Source organism: Monodelphis domestica, chromosome 5, assembly GCF_027887165.1.
Source record: "Monodelphis domestica isolate mMonDom1 chromosome 5, mMonDom1.pri, whole genome shotgun sequence".
Lineage (NCBI taxonomy): Eukaryota > Metazoa > Chordata > Mammalia > Didelphimorphia > Didelphidae > Monodelphis > Monodelphis domestica.
Genome location: NC_077231.1, coordinates 215,205,756 through 215,227,728, shown reverse-complemented (window position 1 = coordinate 215,227,728; position 21,973 = coordinate 215,205,756). Strand labels below are relative to the sequence as shown.

Below are 21,973 nucleotides of genomic sequence, written 5' to 3'. Positions count from 1 at the left end.
CGAGACTTCAGTGCTCTCTTCACTACCTCCTCTGTCCATGATCCCAAGGCTAGAAGAGCCCACTGCCTTCCCCTACTCTAATTTATGCTCCTCTGATATCCCTTTCCTGAGCCCCTCTGATTTGGAGGACTCTAGCCTCAGGCCGGACAAGAGGAGGGTCTTCCTGATGCCAGGAGTCACCACACAGTCCTTAGAATGGCTGCACAATCCTGGCACAGCATCTCCCAGCATGGTAGGGAAGAGTCCACCCATTCCCCCAGAGAGAAAGAGTTCTGAGGTTCAGAAGTCAGATCTTTTGCTCGAAAATCAAAAGGTCATCTCAGGGCACGAAAAAGGGGTAATTCCAGTTAATATTGAATTTCCACAACTGCATTATAAAACAAAGCAAAGCAAAACATTGTGGAATGAAATATGTATTTCCTTATGCCAACAGGAGGACCAAATATATCCCTATATGTAAGATGCATTCCATAGACATTAAAAACAAAAAACAACCCTTCAGGGTTGTAAACATGGAATTACAATGAAGAAAGTAGAAGGCATTCTTCCCGTCATTCTCCAGGCAAGAGTACCCCTCCTGTTGTGGCTGTTTTATTAGAACATTTGTTCAATCCGTGCTCTCAAAACCCTAAGATTATAAGAAAATACCTAACGATAACTCTCAGAGGAGTCTATACATGCCCATTACTTGAAGGAATCTGTGATCTCATCTATGGGGAAGGGAGGGGGCATGCCCTTACCATACTCCTCTATACCTTCTCATCCTATATAACCTTTGTCTATGCCCTCCTGTATATGATACTTTACAGGGGTCCACCCAATGTCCTAGAGCCTTCCTCTAAATTTCATGTGCAAAAATCAAGAGGAAGTGTCACCCACAGTTGTAGATATGATTAGAAAATAAAGAATAAGCTCTCTAATTAACAAAAAAACAAAACAACTTAGGTGGTTTGTTTTTACACATCTTTATTTCCAAATGTATTATTGTTTCCTCCTCCAGCCAAAGAGCCATCTCTTGTAATAAAGAATTAAAAAAAAACAACAAATCAGTGCATTAACCAAGTAATGATCAGTATCCAGTACCTTTTTTAAATTATTCTTTCTTTCTTTCTTTTTTCATGAAACAGCCAACAATCTTTACTTGACCTCCTCCCACACTGGAAAAAAGGGACTGAAAAGTAGATTTGCATACGGGTGAAAATGTTACACAAAGAAGTAACAAAGCATAGAATGATCCCAAATTAATACAAAACAAAACAAAACATTCTCAGTGAATAAGATTAGGTGGGTGTTTGCAGGGATAGAACAATCTTTAGCAGTAACATTAAACAAAGAGGGAAATGCAATGTTGCACTTTAAACTAGTCAACTCTACCTCCACTGATTTGTAATTTAACAGTCATGAAAAGAAAACCTTATTTTCCCTATCTATATATATTTTTAAATAGCACAAATGGATACCTTGATATCAAGTCTGTATGTTAGAATTCAAGCTATTTATCACTTTACAGTCCAAGGATTGTTTCAAAATTAAGTAACAAATATTGTCTTTATTTTAAAGTTCCCAAAACATAAATATTGCTCAAATCAAGTTCTATGTCCTATACCAAGTAGGGAGGTGGTGCTTTTTCTCCTCTCCTCCTCAGGACTAAGTTTAGGCATTGTAATTACACATTCGTTTCTTTTTATATTATAGTTGTTCTTTCTATTTACATTGTTATAATTGTATGTATAGTGTTTCCTAGTTCTCTCTTCACTCTGCATCAATTCATATAAGCCTTCCCATGCTTCTCGGAAGCCTTCATTGCTTCTTATGGTACAGTAACTAACTAAACTCCTGAAGGAAGCCCTTTTTCTGTGACTACTTGGCCAATAACTAAAAAGGAGCCTGTCAGGAAACTTTTAGATTACTATGACTGTGTGCAATAGGAACATTTTCCTCCCTGAACCCAAGCAAGTTAGGTTAGTTTTCCTTAAAAGGTTATGAAGCCCATCCTTGATGTTTGATTGGTTCAGGAGAATAAAGGCTCAACTGTTGACATTACTTCCTGGACTCCCCTGTGGGGTCCCAGGTGCTCCCTGATGCTTGGTGGGTTATGATAGGCAACTCATGCAAAGGAACTTTCCTCAGTTAATCCATCTCAAGGTGTCTTAAATGTCCATCCTTTTTGCATATCTTTCTCTTGGTCTGGCTAAGTAAATCTCCTTTTGTTAACTGTTCAATTCCCTACAAGTATTCAATTTTGTTCTAATGTTCAGTTGTACAGTCTTTTTTTTTTTCAGTTGTGTCTGATTCTTTAGGACTCCATTTGGGGTTTTCTTGGCAGATACTGGACTGGTTTCCCATTTCCTTCTCCAGCTCATTTTGCAGATGAGGAAATTTAGGCAAACAAAATTAAGTGACTTCTTAAGGGTCGCAAAGCTAGGGTCTGAGGCCAAATTTGAACTCAGGAAGATGAGTCTAACTATTGAGACACCTAGATGCTCATTGTTAATATTGGAACCTAAAGTACCAGGGGACCAGCTGTGTCAGGCTCAGCTCAGAACACCATCACATTGCCCAGTTGCTTCATTTATTCAGTTAGTCATTCCACAACTCTCATTGTCCAGGAAACATTCTGGGCACAAATCATTTATTTTAGAATCAGAATACAAGGGATCAGCTAGGAGGCTCAATGTTTCAAGAACTGGGTCTAGAGTTGAGAGGTCCTAGGTTCAAATCTGGCCTCAGATACTTCCTTAACTGTGTAACCCTGGGCAAGTCACAACCCCAATTGCCCAGCCCTTACTTCTCTTCTGCCTTGATAGCAATACACAGTAGTGATTCTAAGATGGAAAGTAAGGGCTTAAAAAAAAAGAATCAGAATACAAGTGGATAATAAGGTCTATATTAAAAAAAAATCAGTGAAGGGATCACTTCATAATATTTACATGTTGATATACAAAAGTATAGGGATCAGTAATCCTAGACACAATGATAATAACAAGGCATTCCAAAACAATACTGTTTTTTAGAGAAGCTTCAAAACAAAGGACAACACATATACTAAAGAGTATAACACATATACTTTGCAGTAAAATTCTGGAGCCTGACGTGCTTTCTCTGATGATCAGTAATGCAAGTAGCCTGAAAAGAGCTCTCCCTACATAGTAGATGCTCTATAAATTTCTGTTATGTGAATCAATGACTAGTGAATGCATGCACATGGTCCTGCAATAGGATCTACATCCCATGGCCTGAGCTTGCTGCTATTTAATGACATCATGTAGTTGGACAGCCTCCAGGAGATCTTGAAGAAAAACAAGTTACGAAACATGTAAAAAGCTGCTCCTATATTTCAGCTGCCATCTTCAAGAAGAAAAGAATACAAGGAATAAGACAGTAATTCCAACACAGTATTCCAGTTTGATGGCATTCAAGGATGCTAGGAGGAAGTTAATGAGAATGATGGAAATTTTCCAGCAAAAGCCCTCATCTGGAAAATGTAAAATATTTGTATAAAATATAAAATAATAACAATAACAGTAATAATTAATAATACCCACCATAGCAACCTCTCAGAGTTGTGAGAATCAAATGAAATAATGTATGTCGAGTCACAAGCAAAATGTGAAAGGCGCTGGGGCATAGTGGCCTTGCAGTTGGGAAGCCCAGGGTTCAAATTCAGTTTCTGGTATAGACCAAATTGCTTAACAATGCACAAATCACTTAGCTTCCCAGTGGCCCCAGGCAACTCTCTAAAATAATAAAAAACAGATGAGCGATCTGCATTGGTGGATGGAGTTTCTACATGGTGAGTTAGTTTCCTACACCATTGAAATCAGATCCAGACCTCCTCTCCCTTCCCTGCCCCGCCAATAGCTCTCTATAAAAGCCTCCTCTCAGGAAGAGAATGCCAGGCGTACACAAACGTGGTGATGTCCCATAGGGCTAATACATGGATAGCTGTCACCCTCTTCTTCCTTCCACCTCCTCGCCTTCACTCCTGCCAGGCTGCTCCAGTTTTGCCTTTGTTGGATGTCTAAGAGATAAAATAGTTGATTTCCGAGGCTTTACTCACTCCTGACTTCCCTGATAAATGGAGGTGAATGAACAGAGCAAGAAGATACGTGTCCCTTGGAAAAGCGGCTCACATAGATAATTGGTGACAACGTCCCCCCTCCCCAACTGGTCCTGGGTGCTCTGCCAGCTGTATGGCCACTTGAGCTTGGAATGGCCGCCATTTTAGAAAGGGAGGAGTATGCAGAGGACTAAGCTAAAACAGAGCAAGACTAGATTGTTGCAGGTTTCTGTCTTAAGGCCTGAGCACAGATGTACTAAGGAGTGGGTGGTTGGGGGAGAACTGGGATGGCTAGTATCCTTGAAGTCTCTTTGGGCCTGGCGCCAAGCACAGGATAGAAGAGCAGTGTCTGGCAGGCCAGCCAAATGGAGGCATTCCAAAATCTATTGGCTGTGCAGAGCATTATGAGAGGGACAGTGAGTTCCTTCCTCTCCCTGAAAGGTCTTTCAGGGCCCTCGAATAATGCCTCAGTGAATATGAGAGGCCCTCTGGGCTGGCTTCTTAAAGGGCCATAGTTGGCTTCACCACAAATATGCCATAGATTGTGCAGTAATGAATGAGCTGTGTAAGCAAAGTGATTAGCCATGATGCATTAGACAGAACAGAACTGAGATTTCCCTTTCCTCTCCTCCCCCCTAAATTGACACAACTATTCTTCACTGGTCCTTGCTCAATTCTTCCTTCCTTTCATTCTTTTCCCCTCCAACCCCCCCCCTTCCTCTGCATCTTTCTCTTTTTCTTTTTTTCTCCCTATTCTCCCTGTTCATTGAAAGTTGTCTTTATTCACCAAACCACAGGGCCTTTACATTTCTTTTATATGGGTTAGTCACTTGGACTGGTGAGAGAGGTCACCAAAGCCTTCAAATCACCAAGCAGAAGACCGCCCTAAAAGCTTCAGTCTGATTTGAGAACACATCTTCTTTGGTAACAGGGTAGTTACCCTAATATAATCACATTCTAAGGGGATTTCTTAACTCTTTCCCACTTGCTACTTCTAATTATGTAAATATATGTTTACCCCCTTTAGAATGTAAGATAATTGGGAATAAGAATTATTTCATTATTTATTTTTGTTTCCTCAGTATTTTTGGTGTATCTGTAGAAGCTGTGACATTGGGTCTATGGACAGGAAGGCTCAAATTTTACATCAGACAATTAATGGCATTTGACCAGGGCAAGTCACTTATCTCTTCCTCAGTTTCCTCAACTGTAAAATGAGAATAATAGCACCTACCTCTCAAAGTTATTGTGAAGATCAAATGAGAAATTTGTAAAGTGCTTAGCACAATACCTGGCATGATAGAAACTGAATAAGTCCTTCCTTCCTTCTTTTCTTTCCTTTCTTTTTTCCTCGTTCTTTCCTTCCTTCTTTCTTTCCTTCCTTTCTTCCTTCCCTCCTGCCCTGCTCTACATTTTTCAAATAGTTTACATAGAACTTTGATTTCTTCGTCCAAAAACTCTGTTCATATCATTTGACCATTTATCACCTAAGGAATGACTCCTATTCTTATGAATTTGACAAAGTTCACTATACATTTTAGTTTTTTTTTTTTAAATAACCCTTAACTTCCATCTTAGGATCAATATTAAATGTGGGTTCTGGGGTAGAGGAGTGGTAGGGACTGAGCAATAGAGGTTGAGGGACTTGCATAGAGTTGCAGAGCTGGAGAGTGTCTGGGGCTAGATTTGAACCTAGGACTTTCTGTCTCTAGGCCTGGCTTTCAATCCTCTGAGCCATCTAGCTTCTTCCTCTATATATTTTAGATATGAGACCTCTATCTGAGAAACTATAATTTTTTTTATCAACTTGCTACTTTCCTTTTGATCTTAGCTGCATTGGTTTTGTTTGTACAAAGCTTTTAAAATTTAATGTATTCAAAATTATCCATTTTACATCTCAAAAAAAAAAATAGAATTCCTACTCTAGAGGTCTACTGGCACCATTGCTGCAGAACTTCTAAGTCCCAATGGACTCTAGGCACCAGTGGAAAGCACAGTGCCCTTGTGGCACATTGGTCAGGAATATAATAAGGATATTAAGGAGGCATGTTGAACTTGTAGTGGCTCAGGAGCCTCAGGAAAGGTAGGAGGAGTTCCTTAGGGTTGAATTCAGGGCTTTACCCACTGAGGATGGCATCAATCTTGCAGAATTCCATCTGGACACCTTATGGGGAAATTATATGTCCCAGGAGTTTGATTTCGGTGAGTCTGCATTTCTCTAGCTTGGCATATTCATTGCACGACTGGAGGCTGGCCAGGATAATTTGGACTTTCACAATATACTGAACTAAGTCTTGAGAATAGATCAAGATGTCATCAAGATAGATGATTGCTGACTGATCCAGTAGGATACATAAAATGGCATTCATGAATCATTGAAGTACCACAGGGGCACTCTGCTCCCTGAATGGCATTATGGTATATTACTAACTCCTGGACCAAATCTGAAATATAGTCCTCCAATTATTTATCCTCTCTCTATACTCAGAGCAGCTATATTTATTATGCCTTGTTTGTGAGTGCCTGTGTGTGTGTGTGTGTATTGAGGGGGTGAGTGAAGTCATTTAGAAAAATACCTCTTGACCCTCATTGCCTAGCCCTTACCATTCTCCTGCCTTGGAACCAATACACAGTATTGATTTCAAGATGGAAGATAAGGGTTTAAAAAAAAGAAAGAAAATTACCTCCCCTCATGGAGGTTACCAGAGAACTAGATAACGCACAAAATGTACATATATTAGAGAGTTACAAAGCACAGTTCAATGAGAGAGACATGAGGAGAGCTCTTTACTGTTGGGGGAATTAGAAGGATTTAATTCAAGTCAACAAATGTTTATTAAATACCTGTTAAATGCCAGACACTATGTTAGATGCTTGGAATACAAAACAAAAAAGCAAAACAATCCTTCCCTTCAAGGAGCTTATATACAAGAGACAATATGTTGTTGATGTTCGGTCACTTCAGTCATGTCCAACTCTTTGTGACCCCATTTAGGGTTCTCTTGGCAGAGACACTGAAGGTTTTCTATCTCCTTTTCCAGGTCATTTTATAGATAAAGAAATTGAGAAAATGGGGTTAAGTGATTTGCCCAGTGATTTGCTAGTAAGTGTCTGAGGGCAGATTTGAACATTCCTGACTTCAGTCTTGGTACTCCATCCATTGCAATAACTAGCTGCCCCTGGTGGAGTGGGGGGTTGGGGGCGTTCAACCATTTTTAAGAGTGTAAAAGGGTTCTGAAATCATAGTTTCCAAACTGATTCTATAAGGCAAATTACCCATCCGTATCCCTGGAAGGAGTTATTGAACTGGAAGCTCCCTATCCTGATGAAATCGTTGGCCCAGGCTAACATTCAAGGCATTAACATGCGATATTTTCAGGAGACAAGGAGTAGGTCAGTTTTTCTGATGCATAAAATGAATAGTCTCAGGTCCAAGTCTTGGCTGCCTAGATCCCACCAAACACATTAAGGGGCCAATGAATGGCACTGAGAGCCCTTTGTAGTTGTTGCCCAACTTAAGTGATCTAACGAGGAGGTGTAGGTCCTGAAGGGTGTCTTTTCTCACATTAACTTTGGAGGACCTTTATATAGGTGGAGGAGCCATGCTCCAGGTGCTAAATCTTGGTGGGTGGGAGGGAAGGACAGAACATTTGTCAGTCTGCTTCAGCATGGGAGTAAGCCAGATCCCTCCCTCTAAATTGATGCTGGTGACAACCCCAGTGATAGAACTCAGAAATGGTTATTAGGATCATCGAGTCCAACAGAATAGGAGGTTCTTGAGGTTAGGGACCTTTGTTTGCTGTTGTTCTTTTATCTTCAGAGCCCAGTACATAGGGGGAGTATAATAAATTGAATTATTGATTTAAATCCAATTGAATTAGATCTAGAAGGGAACTTAGAGGTAATTTAGTTAAACAGTTTCATTTTATGAAGGATGAAATTGAGGTGGTTTTCTAGCTGTACCAGATAAGGATTGGACTACATTGTTTCAGCCATCATGTTCCCCAAACCACCGGGAAGATGGAGGATTGAATCATATTAAATCACATTTGGGGTGCTTTTAGGGTTTCCCAACAATCATACCACTTTTGAATCTCATGTGTTACTGATCCTAAGACTAGGAGACTCTTCACTGATGGCCTTAACAAAGGGTTAGTCTTGGTATGGATTAAAAAATCCCACAAAACCCCCAAATCTAGCATGACTAGGATTTAGAGGCTATACTGGTCTAGAAGGTAGAGTTCTCTGGGCAACACAGTACAGTGTTATTAGCATACTGGGCAGGTTGGCACATCTACCAAGGATCCCTTTATATGAAAGTGTTCTTAACCTTAACTCCAAATATGTGTGTCCAGACACACATATATTTGTTGTTCAGTCATTTAGTCACATCTGACTCTATATGATTCTGTCTGTGGCATTTTCTTAGCAAAGATACTGGAATGGTTGGCTCTTTCCTCCTCCATTATGCTATCATTTTATAGATATGGAACTGTGGTAAGTAAGCTAAGTGACTTGCCTAGAGCCGCACAGCCAATTAGAACCTGACACTGTGTTCTGATTTAATTATATTTCATTTGTTTGTTTATTTAGTTTATTTATAATCCTCTTATGCATTTTAAAATATTATTCTGAGGAGTCCATATGCTTTACAAATAGGTCCCATGACATAAAAAAGGCTGAGAAACTTTTTTTTTTAAACCTTTACCTTCCATTTTAGAATCAATACTGTGTATTGGTTCCAAAGCAGAAGAGTGGTCAGGGCTAGGCAATGGGGTCAAGTGACTTGCCCAGGGTCACATAGCTAGGAAGTGTCTGAGACCAAATTTGAACCCAGGACCTCCCATCTCTAGGCCAGACTCTCAATCCCCTGAGCCACCCAGCTGCCCTCGTAAGAAACGTTTAAGATGAGGCCACCAAAGTTCCCCCTTTGAATCTGTGTGTCTCTTTTTCCTCATCTGCAAACTAGAAATAATAATAGCACCAACCTCACAGAGTGGGGAAGATCAAAGGAAATGTTCCGTGTGTGTGTGTGTGTGTGTGTGTGTGTGTGTGTGTGTATCTTAGCAGACCTTAAAGCACACTGCAATGATAAGGTCTTATATTAGTATATACAAAATTAATACAAGATAATTTGAGGGGAAAGGTACTAGCAGTTGTGAAGATGAGGAAAGGTCACTCAGAGGGGATGAAATTGTAGCTGAGTTCCAAGAAAACTAAAGATCCTAAGAGGGAAAAAGTGAGTGCATTCCAAGGATGAGGAAGAAAGCAATGGAAATGGGAGATGGGATGTCAGCACCAGGGTCAATTTGACTCAGTCATAGAATTAGAAACAGGGAGATAGAGATATAGAAAGATCTCAATATGGTTTGAGCCTCGGGAGTGAAGGACTTTAAATGTAAAACAAGAAGTTGTATTTGATATAGGGCTATCAGAATTTACCCGCCAGGGAAGTCGTACGGTAAGACTCGTCCTTTAGGAGCATCACTTCAGCTGTATAGAGAATAGATTGGAGAGGAGACACTGAAGGAAGAACAATTAGGAGATGTTGGGTTGTAACAAGACTGACGATGGAAGGAGACAGTTTTCATTCTGTTGGTAGGAGGGTTGGGGTAGAAATGGGGCAAAGAATCCTTTCTAGAATAAGAGGCTGAGCGTGCAAGGGGAGATTATGAATGGGAATCAAAAGCAGGTGAAGGGAGGGACAGCCAGAGAGAGGCACGTCAGTGAGCTGGTCTTGAACAAGAAATAAGAGAGATGCATTGGGGTTGGGCTGAGGTCAGAAGGAACAGCCAGAATGTCTTCCAGAAGGACAAGTTGTGCCAACAGAAACTTCCTGTGAAGTATTGCTACCTCTTAACAGGCTGCTCCAGGCTTTCTAGGCGGCTCAGGGAGGCTAAGAGGTGGGAGGAGTCTGTCTGGGCTTTAAGGGAGTCCAGCCACCTGGTCAAGACCTGACTCCAGCCTGTCCGCGTCTTCTGAGCCCCAGAATCCCCATTTGGAAGGACCTCTATGACCTCGGGTCAAAGGGGAGCTCTGCCAGGAGAAGCATGAGCAGCACAGAACCCTGCTATCTGATTCATTTTCAGGGTGCCTGCGAATGAGGGGATTGGGCCAAGGCTCCAGGAGGGGACGGATGTATTGTTCCTCTTGGGTACATAAGTATGCTTGCATTGTAACAGGAATCTCTAGAACAAGGTTCCTAACCTGGAGTCTGGACTTGGCTTCACTTATGATAAATATATATGATATCTATATTTGATATATGATAATATGTAAATTATAAAATATCATATAAAATATATGATAAATAGACAGACAGACATATATATATGTATATATACACACACAAATATATATATACATATTTGATGCATGTTTACAGGCACACACATATACATATATTATGTATATGCCCATATATATATATTTTTAACTGTATATAGCTATAAAGCAGCTAGGTCATTTAGTGAATAGAATGCCAGGCCTGGAATCAGGAGGACCTGAATTTAAATTTGGCCTCAGACACTAGCTGTGTGACCCTGGGCAAGTCATTTAATATCTATGTGCCTCCATTTATTTATCTGTAAAATAGGAATATGCCTGCCTAGGTGGTTGTAAGAATCAAATGAGATAATAATTATAAAGCATTTAGCACAGTGGCTGGCTCTATCATTATTAGATAATTGGTTTCCTTTTTACTCCTATGTAGTATGTTATATGCACTTAAAGGCAATATTTTGAAAAAGGGTCCATAGATTTCATCAGACTGACAAAGGAGACCATTGACACGAATGTGGTTAACAACCCTTGCTCTAGAGTTTATGTATATATAGATACATAGATAGATAGATAGATAGAGACAGACAGACAGACAGACAGACAGACAGACAGACAGAGACAGAGAGAAACAAAGGAGGTAGGGAGAGACAGAGACAGAGAGAGAGAGGTGCTACTAGCAGAAATTCCATGTCTAACTGGGAGACCAGTAAGAGAGGGATTTGGAGAACAGGTGAGCCTTTCATTTTCTCCCAAATCACCCCAGTGAGACAGCTACCTGTTCTGTCTGCCCATAGGGCTGGCCTCAGAATGGGTCAGGGGTGAAAGGGAATACTAATTGACCTACATGGCAACCAAAGTAAAAGGTGGGTGGTAGGATGGGCTGATAATGAGTAAAGAGAATGTTTCCCCAGTCATTCGTCTGATGTCCCCTTGTCTTTGAGCATCCCTCCTTCCCACCACTATGGAAGGAGACCAGAATGGGAGAGAAGTTCAGGGACTGGTCATACTTTGGTGCTGCCTTCCTTGGGAATCCATGGAGGAAGAGGTCAGAAAGTGTGAGGCTTGAAAAACTAGCCTTGTTTGTGTGACGGTAGTGATAGAGAGGAAAAGGAAAATAAGCCATCCTGTTGTCTAACAAAAGCAGATGTTGGACTTCAGAGAGGGAGAGGTGAGCTTGTGAGGAAAGAGGTGCTGAGTGCAATGATGGGACCTTCCATGAGGGAACAATTTGTTTAGATTCTCCTTTGGACTCTGACTTAGGTTCCATACAAACCCTTTTTGTCAAAAGATACTTTTGTTTTCTCTCTAGAAGACCACAGTAACCTGTCAGGACTCCACTGTTGAATCAAATATCATGAAATTTAATCAGATTCTTTCTCTAATCCATTTGGGGCTAAGAGACCTGAATATAATGAAATTGCTGCCTGCCTCTGAACTGTTACTGCCCTCTTGGGATCGGCTTGGTACCTGTTATTTTCAGGGCTAAGTAAACTCACATAACTCCTGGGTTCTGGAGCATCATCTCCTAAACCTTCTTTGGTATAAACAAGTGAACTGTTTGCTTTTTCTTGGGTGTTCAGAATCTGGGAAGATGATGGTTGCTTGAAGGTTTGGGGGTCTTATTGGGTTTTTTTTTTTAACCACAAAAGAGAAGAAGGTATGTCAAATTGATGCCAGTCAATGTCAGCAAAAGAGTAGATTACCCCTGTGTTGATAAATTTGCTTTCATCATAATGGTCTGTTTATTAAATGCTGCTGTTCTAATTAGGAGCTTCCAGCTCAGTTAAATGATTTTGAGAGAACCTGGCAAAGTGACAGACTAAAGTAATATTTACTCTGTTTCACAAGACAAATTTGTTTGGGTTTTTGGTTTTATTTTGTTTTTAAACCAGTCTTTTGATGACTTTGGTCATAAAATACAGGTCAGCAATTCATTCTAAGAGAATTTGAAGTCAGCTGGTTTGGGTTCAAATCTATAACTCTGGCACTTATTGTCCTAGCCTGCATATTCACAACTTTGTGCCTCAATTCTTTAATTGTATTTAATCTCCTATGAGGAGATTGGACTTAAAGGCTTCTGATATCCCTTCCAACAGTGTTTGAACTTGCTTTTTTAGAAAAAGACCTCAATTCCTGTTTCTCATTTGAGTCTGTCTCTCTTTGTTCCCACCTTAGGTGACTTGTACTTGTGCCTAGTGCTGACAGGATGACAGCTAGCAAGACAGCTGAGACCAGGAGCAACAGCCAGACGGAAAAGTTGAACGACAAACTTGTTAACAAGTGAGAATTTTTTTTTCCTTTTGGGAGTTTAAAATGGCGCCAGAATCCTGACCTCCTCCCATGTCCTACCCACCATCTCAATTCCAGGCAGAATAATCCTAGTTCCTTTCATTTCATAAATCTGACTTTCCACCTTCTAAAACATTTTTGGGTCTCATGAATTATCCCCTTGTTTTCTGCTTCCTTCACTTTATTAATTCTTTCATTTAAATCAAACCTAGTCGAAATGAGTATTGAGTATTTCAGTTCCACAAATATCTATTATGAGCAAGGTAGGCAATGGGACATACACAGTCTCTCACTCCCAAGATCTGACTGTTTAATAATGGAGACGGTATATAATAGAATGTTAGAAGTGCGTAAGAGAGGTACTAACAAAGTGCTGAGAGGGAGGGATCTGAAGAGGGAGGGACATATCATTTCCAGTTGGAAAATCTTCAATGGAAATAGCACTGGAGCTGAGCCTTACCCAAAATGAGTAGGATTTCAACAAGTAGAGTGGGGAGGGGGGGGGGGCGTCAGTGCAGTCAGGGAAGGAAAGAAAGGCTGGTCCCAAGCACTTCATACTGCTTTCCTCTTCATGTTTTCCATAATTATGTTTAATTTTAATCTCCCATTCATGCAACCTGGATCAGTTAGGTGGCACAGTGCATGCAGTTTCCACATTTGTGGGGAGAGAGAGGAGAGCTTATCTGGGAACTCACTCTCACTTTCTTATCTCTAAGAGGAGTATTGATCTAGAATTATATCTATCTACTACTCTCTTTTATGTATTGTCATCCCTAATCATAACATAAGCTCAGGGGCTGTTTCATATTTACCTCTGTATCCCTGGAATCTAGCACAGTGCCTGGCACCTAGAAGATGGTTAATAAATGTCTACTGAACTGAATTGAGGGAGGGGAGAATAATCAACAAATTCATATGCTATGTTTTTGTTTTGCTTACTGCCTCTAATTTCCTCAATTGCAAAATGGGGATAATAATAGCACCTGCCTCTGTAAGGGTTAAACGAGGCAATATTTGTGAAGTGCTTAGCAAAGTGCCTCTCGTATAGTGACTTTGGGTATTTATTAATTCTCACATAGTAGGTACTTAAGTCCCTTCCCTCTTCTATGACCCCCCCTAGATCTTTGGGGGCACATGACCAGTTCTTCTACCTCTCATATTATTGCCTCATATATCATATCCCTTCCCTCAGGTACCCTCTAGCATTCTGCAACTTAGTTGAGCATCTGTCCCCTCAACAGCTATATTTCCATTGTGTGGGAGACTTGAGTCGTGCCTCAGGCCATGTCTCCTCATAAGAATGAGGATAGAGTTCTAGAAACAGGAGTCCTGGAAACATACTCAAAGTTGCTTTGCCCAGAAGAAAAGAAAAAAACATTTCCCCTTTTCCTTGCCCCTCTGCCCACTTACTTCACCTGTATAATTTCATAACTCTCTTTCATTATGGAGTTTTATGAGCAGCATTCTTTCTTCCATCCTACAGAGATGGAGTGTCAGTACCTGAATCATCATTCCAGTTATTTACACGATTATATACTGATAGCATATAAAATATGTACAGACAAGTATTTAATGCTGAAAATCTAGCACTCAGCAATGCTTCATTGCATTATTCTTTACCATTTATACATGTTCAGTCTGCCCAAGTAAACTGTGAACTCCTTGAATACGGGGACTGGCTGTTTACTTCTTTGTATCCCCAGTTTCCTACACACAGTTGGTGATCAATAATTGTTTGCTGCTGATGTTGCTGAATATGGTCAGAGTCTAAAATCCAGATAATGTACCTGGTAAGACTAGAGCAATTAGCCTTGTTAGTTTATATATCATATTTCTGTTTAACTTTCAGCTATGAAGAACAGTCATTCATTTAAATTAAGACCTTCTGCTTTGCCTTGACCAAAAAATGACAAAAGATACTCATTTCCATGTTTTTAATTTACATTCAGGCGCTGAGCTTGGCAGGACACTTTTGGGATGCTCAGTGCCCCAGTCAAAGCAGAACCCTTTACTTTGAAACTAGCTCTGAGAATGGTGAATGAACCTGTTGGTTTATTGAATCATGGGATTTAGAGCTGATGGTGACTTTAGAGATTATGTAATCCAACCCCCAAAAGACAGCCATTTCCATGTATATTTTCTGCCCATAGCACAACTAATATCAATATATCTTTAGTCATGGGCTTTACTAGTGGAAGACCCTATTAATATTGAAAAAAGCAGAAATGACTCTTATGCTAGAGCCCAATATATAATTATTTCTTACAAAAGTAACTTCAAAGCTATATAAATCTGCACATCTTATTTCTGTGACCATTTTCTTTTAGGACAATTCCTAGAATTTTTTAAAACTTCAATCACTAAGATCAAAAGTGCTTAGATCTACATAGAGATTTTATGGACCATTCCCAGGATTTCATTCTTTATTTTTACTTTTTTTTAACATTCATTTAAAAAAATTTTGAGTTCCAGTTTCCTCCCTTCTTCCAGCCTTCCCCCCCACCCCCCATTGAGAAAGCAAGCATAATGTGTAATAATACCCAGTACATGTGTACTCAAATTTGACTCCTAATAGTAATCCTGGTTCTTTCTAGTTGAACTCGTTCAGCATTTCATCTCTAGGAATACTGTTTTCATTTCTAGATAACCCATACAATGGACCACCAAATGGATAAGAATAACAGTCAACCTCTTTTTTAGTAGTTTAAACTGAGACCTGTGCAATCTCCCTCTTCCCTCAAACAGCTTTATCCTTACAAGGGTCAAAAATGCCAAACAACAAATGAGAAAAACTCAGAATGGTAAAATTTGGTTGTCTTAATGTCATTGATTGACACCTGGCCCATTCCATCCAATCCAATCCAATTCAGTCCAATTAAACAAGCATTTGTTAAGTGATTGCACTGTTCTAGGCATGGTTCTAGGCACTAGGGTTACAAAGACCCAATGCTAATAGGCCCTGACGATTTTCAGTGGCTTAAACCAAGAACAACCACAATGAAGAGTTCCTAGCTCCCTTACCTGATATTTGTGTTTGCTGTGCAGGGGCAAGCTTGCAAGTCCAAAAGCGGCAGAAGAACTGGGAAGGTATTTCTTCAAGTCCTCCAGCAATTACTCTTCTCTGAGTATTTCCAGCCACTGTGGTCCTTTCCCAGGGACTGATCAGGATCTAACCACTAGAAGAAGCCCACTGGAACCACTGAACAATCTGATGCTGGGGCCAAGACTTGACTGTTTCCCTCAGAACATGCTTAGCCCCAACATGCTCATCAGTGACCCCGCTGTGGATCTTAGCTCCAAGGAAAGCACCCGGGCTATGAAGAGGCAGGGGAGTGTTGCTCAGAAGCCCTGCCCCACCAGCAGGGTCGGTGCTCGACACAATTCTCTCAGCATAAAGGACAAGATTTCTGAATGGGAAGGAAAGAAGGAGTCGGCAGCTCCCATCATAGGCAAGAAGGAAGATGGTCCAGGAAGCCCAGGGGAGTGTAAGGCATCTTGTGTCACAGAGAAAGTGGGTCGAGATGGTATACATATAAAGAAGGTTGGAGTGAAGAATGCCCCAGCCCAGGAACCCAATAGCAAGGAAAATGAAAGAAATATGGGGAAAATAAATGTCAGGGGGCAGAGCACAGAGAGAAGAAGGCAAGACCCAACCGAGAAGGATGGAGATTCCATCCCAGCCAGTGTGAGAGAGAAGTTGGGGAAACCAAAGGCTCAGAAAGATAGCCTGTCTGTGCTGAGGCAAGTCAAGAAACTGGAAAAAGTCTTGAAGGAGGGAGCAGCTGACTCTCATCCCCAGTTACCAGGTACTTATTACTCACCCCACTGCTTACCAGAGAGAGCGGACGAGGGGCCCCCTGGGGGTGTGTGTGGCTCTGAGCTTAGCAAGAGACTCATTCACTTGGACTTAGAAGTGAAGGAGCCCACATCTGAGACTGTGGAGGAGGTAAAAGGGCCATGCAGGAGGCCCTGGGACCAGAGTCTAGAGAACGTCTCCAAGGGCTCAGAGATGGCGCCCCCAAAGCCTTTCATTAACCCTCTGCCCAAACCTAGGCGGACTTTCAAACATGAAGGAGAAGCAGACGAGGAATGGAGCCAGACACCCAGCTTCAGGAGGGACAAGAGGAACTTGCCCCCACTGCCCTCGCTGCCTCCCCCTCCCCTTCCTTCGTCGCCTCCTCCCTCAGCTGTGAGCAGAAGATTGTGGAACGGAAGACAAAAAAACAACTCGGATCACAGGTGAGTGAAGGGGCAGAGTGGGTCCTTCCTTCCCCATGGAGCTCTGCATTGGTGATTGATTTTACTTTTCTCATGTTCCCCCTCAATGGTGTATGTTGCAGCTTGAGGATTTGAATGAATAGATTTTGGTTCGAAAGAATGTTTTTGAAATTTCACTGATGCCTGCATTCATCATTAGAACTATTAGCACAAGATCATTATTAGCATATTTAAATGAACACCCTATTAGCACCGACATAAAATTGGAGTGTTTGTTGAGCCTGGTAAAACGATGACTGATGTGTCTACTTTTTTAGTCTCTAATGAAGACAGCCACTGCCCACTATGTAAAGGAAGAAGCCTAACCCGGGGGATAGAGTACTGGGTTTGGAGTCAGGCAGGCTGAGTTCAAATTCTGCCTTAGATACTTATTAGCTTCGGAGTATTGGGCTAGTCACTTCAACTCTTATTTCCTACATTGCCAAAAATGAGAATAATCTTTTTTTATACCACCTGTCTTACAGATTTGTTGAGGAGGTACACTATGTAAACAGAAGTTAGTTTTATTATAAAGAACAAAATGCCAATATAGGCACAGACTGTTACTTTTATTGAGGACCATTATTATTATTAATTTATTTCTTTATAAGTAGATTATCAGGGGCAGCTAGGTGGCTCAGTGGATTGAGACCTAAAGATGGGTTCAAATCTATCATCAAACAGTTCCTACCTGTTTGACCCTGAGCAAGTGACCTCATCCCCATTGCCTAGCTCTTACTACTCTTCTACCTTGGAACCAATGCACAGTACTGATTCTAAGATATAAAGTAAAGATTTTAAAAAACAAACACACAAACAAAACCAAGTTGCTCATCTTCTTAGCTTTTTTAAAGCTCTGTTATCTCATTTGTTCCTTAAATACCCCTGTTGTGACTTGCTAAGGGAGGCTCATCTAATCAAAGAGGAACCTCAAAGACTCTTGGTGGGGACATGACTCTGAGGAGGTCAGAATGCTTATTAATGGGAGAGTCAGGACTTGCACTGGGGTCTTCCAATGCTATTCCTCACTCTTCTGAACCCTTTCACAAATTATATCATGGATTATTACAGGTATTTATAAATCATCTAGCCTGCCCCATGATTGTATAAATGGGGATGTGTACACAAATATTTTTGAAATTGTAAAATCAGGTATCTAAGATAAAAATGAAATTTAAAATATGTCCCAAAATAAAATCATTGTCTTAAAAACAGGAACATTGCCACAGGCGAGGTCCACCCTCACTCACGACTCCAGGGGTTCCTGACAGGTGGTGAATGATCAATCAAAAAAATAACAAATGGAAGATAGCTTTATCAGTACGGCCATGGGAATGCTTTGCATCTGATAGCTGCTCCACCATCCCCAGGCCTGGTGTTTATTTTTATACCCATTTTCCTTGCACATAGATATATTATTCAACACACATGTCCAAAGAGAGATAATTGGAAAAGAGATACATTAACTTTTAACAATCTGATCTCAGGTGCTTGCTAGCTGTGTGACCCTAGGCAAGTCACATAATCTTTCTTAGCCTCAGTTTCCTTATCTGTAAGATGAATAGCAAAGCCCAACTCCCAGAGTTGCTGTGAGGATCAAGTGAGTTGATATATGTAAAGCACTTTATAAACCTTAATTGTTCAATTGTTTCTGACCTATTGGACTTTTCATCACTCCATTTGGGGGTTTTGTTGCAAAGAGACTAGAGTGGTTTGCTTTTTCTTCTGTACCTCATTTTACAGATGAGGAAACTGAGACAAACAGCATTAAGGGACTTGCCCAGGGCCACATAGCTAGTAAGTGTCTGAGGCCAGATTTGAACTCGGTAACATCAGTCCTCCTGACTCTAGACCTAGAATTCTATCCACTATGACACCTAGCTGATTGTAAACCTTAAAACAATACATAAATGCTATCAGTTGTAGTAGTAGTAGTAGAAGAAGAAGAAATGGAATTTTTTTTTAAATGTCAGGTCTTATTAACAAAGTGGACACAGTAGGAAAGAAGTGATCACAGATGATGACATCCGCATATAAAAGCAGTAACAGTAATGTGTTCTCTTCCATATTTCTGTCTATGAATTGTAAATGATTTTCCTTGAATCTCTCATAATACTACATGGACTTCTTCAGTGTTCTATTTCAACAATATACGATGTGCCTACCAAGAGCCACACATTGTACCTGATTGCAAGGTTGAATAAGATGCAGTTCCAGCTTCCATGGAATTTATAATTCAGTAGGGGAATATGACACATCCACAAATAACTACAGGAATACCTCACTGAATTCCACTCACTTTACTGCATTTTGTAGATATTACAATTTTTTGCAAATTGAATGTTTGTCACAGCCCTGTGTAGGGCAAGTCTATTGATGCCATTTTTCCAACAGCATATGTCCACCTTGTGCTTCTGGGTCACATTTAGGTAATCTTCACATCATTTCAAACTTTTTCTTTAGTATTATATCTGCTATGGTGATCTGTGATCAATGCTATTTGATGTTATTATTAGAATTGTTTTGGAGCAATGAACCTTGCTCATGTAAGACGGTGAAGTTAATCAATAAATGTTGTGCGCATTCTAATGGCTCCACCAACCAGCAGTTCCCTCATCTTTCTTCCTCTCCTTGGGACTCTCTGTTCCCTGAAATATAATGACATTGAAATTAGGCCAAATAATAACTTTACAATGGCCTCAAAGTGTTCAAATGAAAGGAAGAGTCAGTCGGATGGGGCAAATTCCATTGTTATCTTATTTAAAGAAATTGCCACAGCTCACCACAAGTTCTTCCACCAGAAAAAAAATTATGACTTGCTAAAGGCTCAGATAGTTATTTTTTGCAATAAGGCATTTTTAATTAAAATATGTAATTTAGATATAGTACAACTACATACCTAATAGACTGAGGTACAGTATAAACATAATTTTTATATGCACTGGGAAACCAAAAAATTCACATGGTTCCCTTTAGTGCGATATTTGCTTTATTGTGGTGGTCTAGAACTGAATCCACTACATTGACTGGGTGAGCAAAGTCACAGAAGTGGGATCCAAAGTGAACTCTAAGAGTCAATATAGTGTAGTATGAAAGACCTGTGTTCAGATCGTGACTCTTGCACCTACTAGCTGTGTTACTTGGGCAAGTCACTTAATCTTTAACCCTTCTGAGTTTCAGTTTCCAGTCAATAAAATGAAGATAGTAAGATTGGCAATGAATCAATAAACATCTATTAAGCACTTACTGTGTGCCAGATACTGTGCTGGGTGCTTCAAAATCTAATTTGCTAAGGAATATATAACTAGGGGAGGGATCCCTGACTCTTATAGCATGATGGTGATATGAGTTATCGTGGTTTGTTTTAGAGAGAGTGTAGTACACACAGAGTTTATGTGGTTTGTTTTAGAGAGAGTGTAGTACACACAGAGTAAAGGTAAGGGGATGGAGCTAAACCTTTTGGGCTTCAACTGAGACAAAAAAAGCAGGAGTAGCCATCATGATCTCAAACAAAGCTAAAGCAAAAATGGATCTGATCAAAAGAGACAAGGAAGGTAATTACCCCTTGATAAAAGGCAGTCTGGACAATGAAGTAATATCAGTACTTAACATATATGCACCAAATGGTATAGCATCCAGATTTTTAAAGGAGAAACTAAAGGAACTTAAGGAGGAGATAGACAGTAAAACTATACTAATGGGGGATCTCAATCTTCCCCTATCAGAATTAGATAAATCTAACCAAAAATAAATAAGAAAGAAGTAAGTGAAGGGAATGAAATTTTAGAAAAGTTAGATTTAATAGATATCTGGACAAAAATGAATAGAGATAAAAAGGAATATACCTTCTTTTTAGCAGCACATGGTACATATACTAAAGCACAAAAACTTTACAACCAAATGCAAAAAAATAAAAAATAATAAATGCAACTTTTTCAGATCGTGATGCAACAAAAATTATAATCAATAAGGGTTGATGGAAAGGCAAATTAAAAATCAATTGGAAACTAAATAATCTAATTCTTCAAAATGGGCAGATCAAAGAACAACCACTGATTTCACTGAAGAGAATGACAATGGAGAGAGTGTAGCTCATGTGGAAAGGAATTGTGTGATATAAAACTTGAAATAGATAATGGTTCCAGATTGTAGAAACCCCTAAGGGAGCTTGACTTTGATATGGTAGACAATAGAGAATTATTGAAGGGTCTGGAGGAGAGCACAGCATTGATCAGATTGATCTATATTTAGATAAATTGACAGCCAGGAAGAAGTTAGAATGGGAAAGGGGAGTGTGCAAAGGTGGAAATATCAGTGAGGAGGCTACTTGCATCAGTCCAAGCAGGTGATGATAAGATTATGGCTCAAGGGGAAGCAGGGAGAATATAGAGGAGGGGAGGAGTATAAGAGATATCACAGATAGATAATTGAGAGATAACTAGATGGTGATCTCTGAGATCTCTCCCAGGGCTAAATCTATGATCCTGTTAATGATCAGATATAGTGAAGTAGAACAGGGACAAGATGTAGGGACAATGAGAAAACGGGAAAAATATAATACTTGTATATTCTAATTTTTATTATACTTATCCAACTATATATTTTTTTCTTTCCAAATAAGTTCCTTGAGAGTAGGGAATGTATTTTATTTTACCTTTTATTTCATCTTTGTAATCCCACTGTGTCTATTACTAGTAATTTAACATTTTTGACATGGTTAATAAATTGTTAACTGAATATAGATGATTGGAGCCCCAAACCCTTTTATAGTTACACCCATTTTTTCCTGTAGAAAGGCTTACATGTTAAGGACCACTAAATGGAGTTAAAGGTACAGTCAGTGACTTCAGAACAGAACAAAACTAAGTGGTCCACATAGGACTCAAAGCCTGTTGATTCTTCACACTGCATACAGAATGATTTTAATCCATGTTCTCCCCTAGTTTCACCCAGAGAATCTGCCCAATGTGCTCAAGGCCTCTATTTTAGGAATATTAACTTGACAACTTCAAGATAGGTGGGTTTAAGAGAAGAGAAACTAGAAGCAGGGAGACAATTGGGAAGCTATTACAATAGTTCAAGGAA

The 21,973-nt window shown here is 40.0% G+C and overlaps 1 protein-coding gene across 4 annotated transcripts in view; it reads left to right on the top strand.

The window, feature by feature from the left end:
* The window catches only part of DENND2A (DENN domain containing 2A), a 122,430-nt gene that overhangs the window by 26,468 nt on the left and 73,989 nt on the right, over positions 1-21,973 (top strand). For all 4 annotated transcript variants that reach the window (XM_056799792.1, XM_001375250.5, XM_056799793.1 and 1 more), the window contains exons 2-3: positions 12,518-12,622; positions 15,677-16,870. In XM_056799792.1, the coding sequence (XP_056655770.1) occupies positions 12,549-12,622; positions 15,677-16,870 (1,268 nt within the window). In that variant the 5' untranslated portion in view covers positions 12,518-12,548. The remainder of the gene's footprint in view (positions 1-12,517; positions 12,623-15,676; positions 16,871-21,973) is intronic.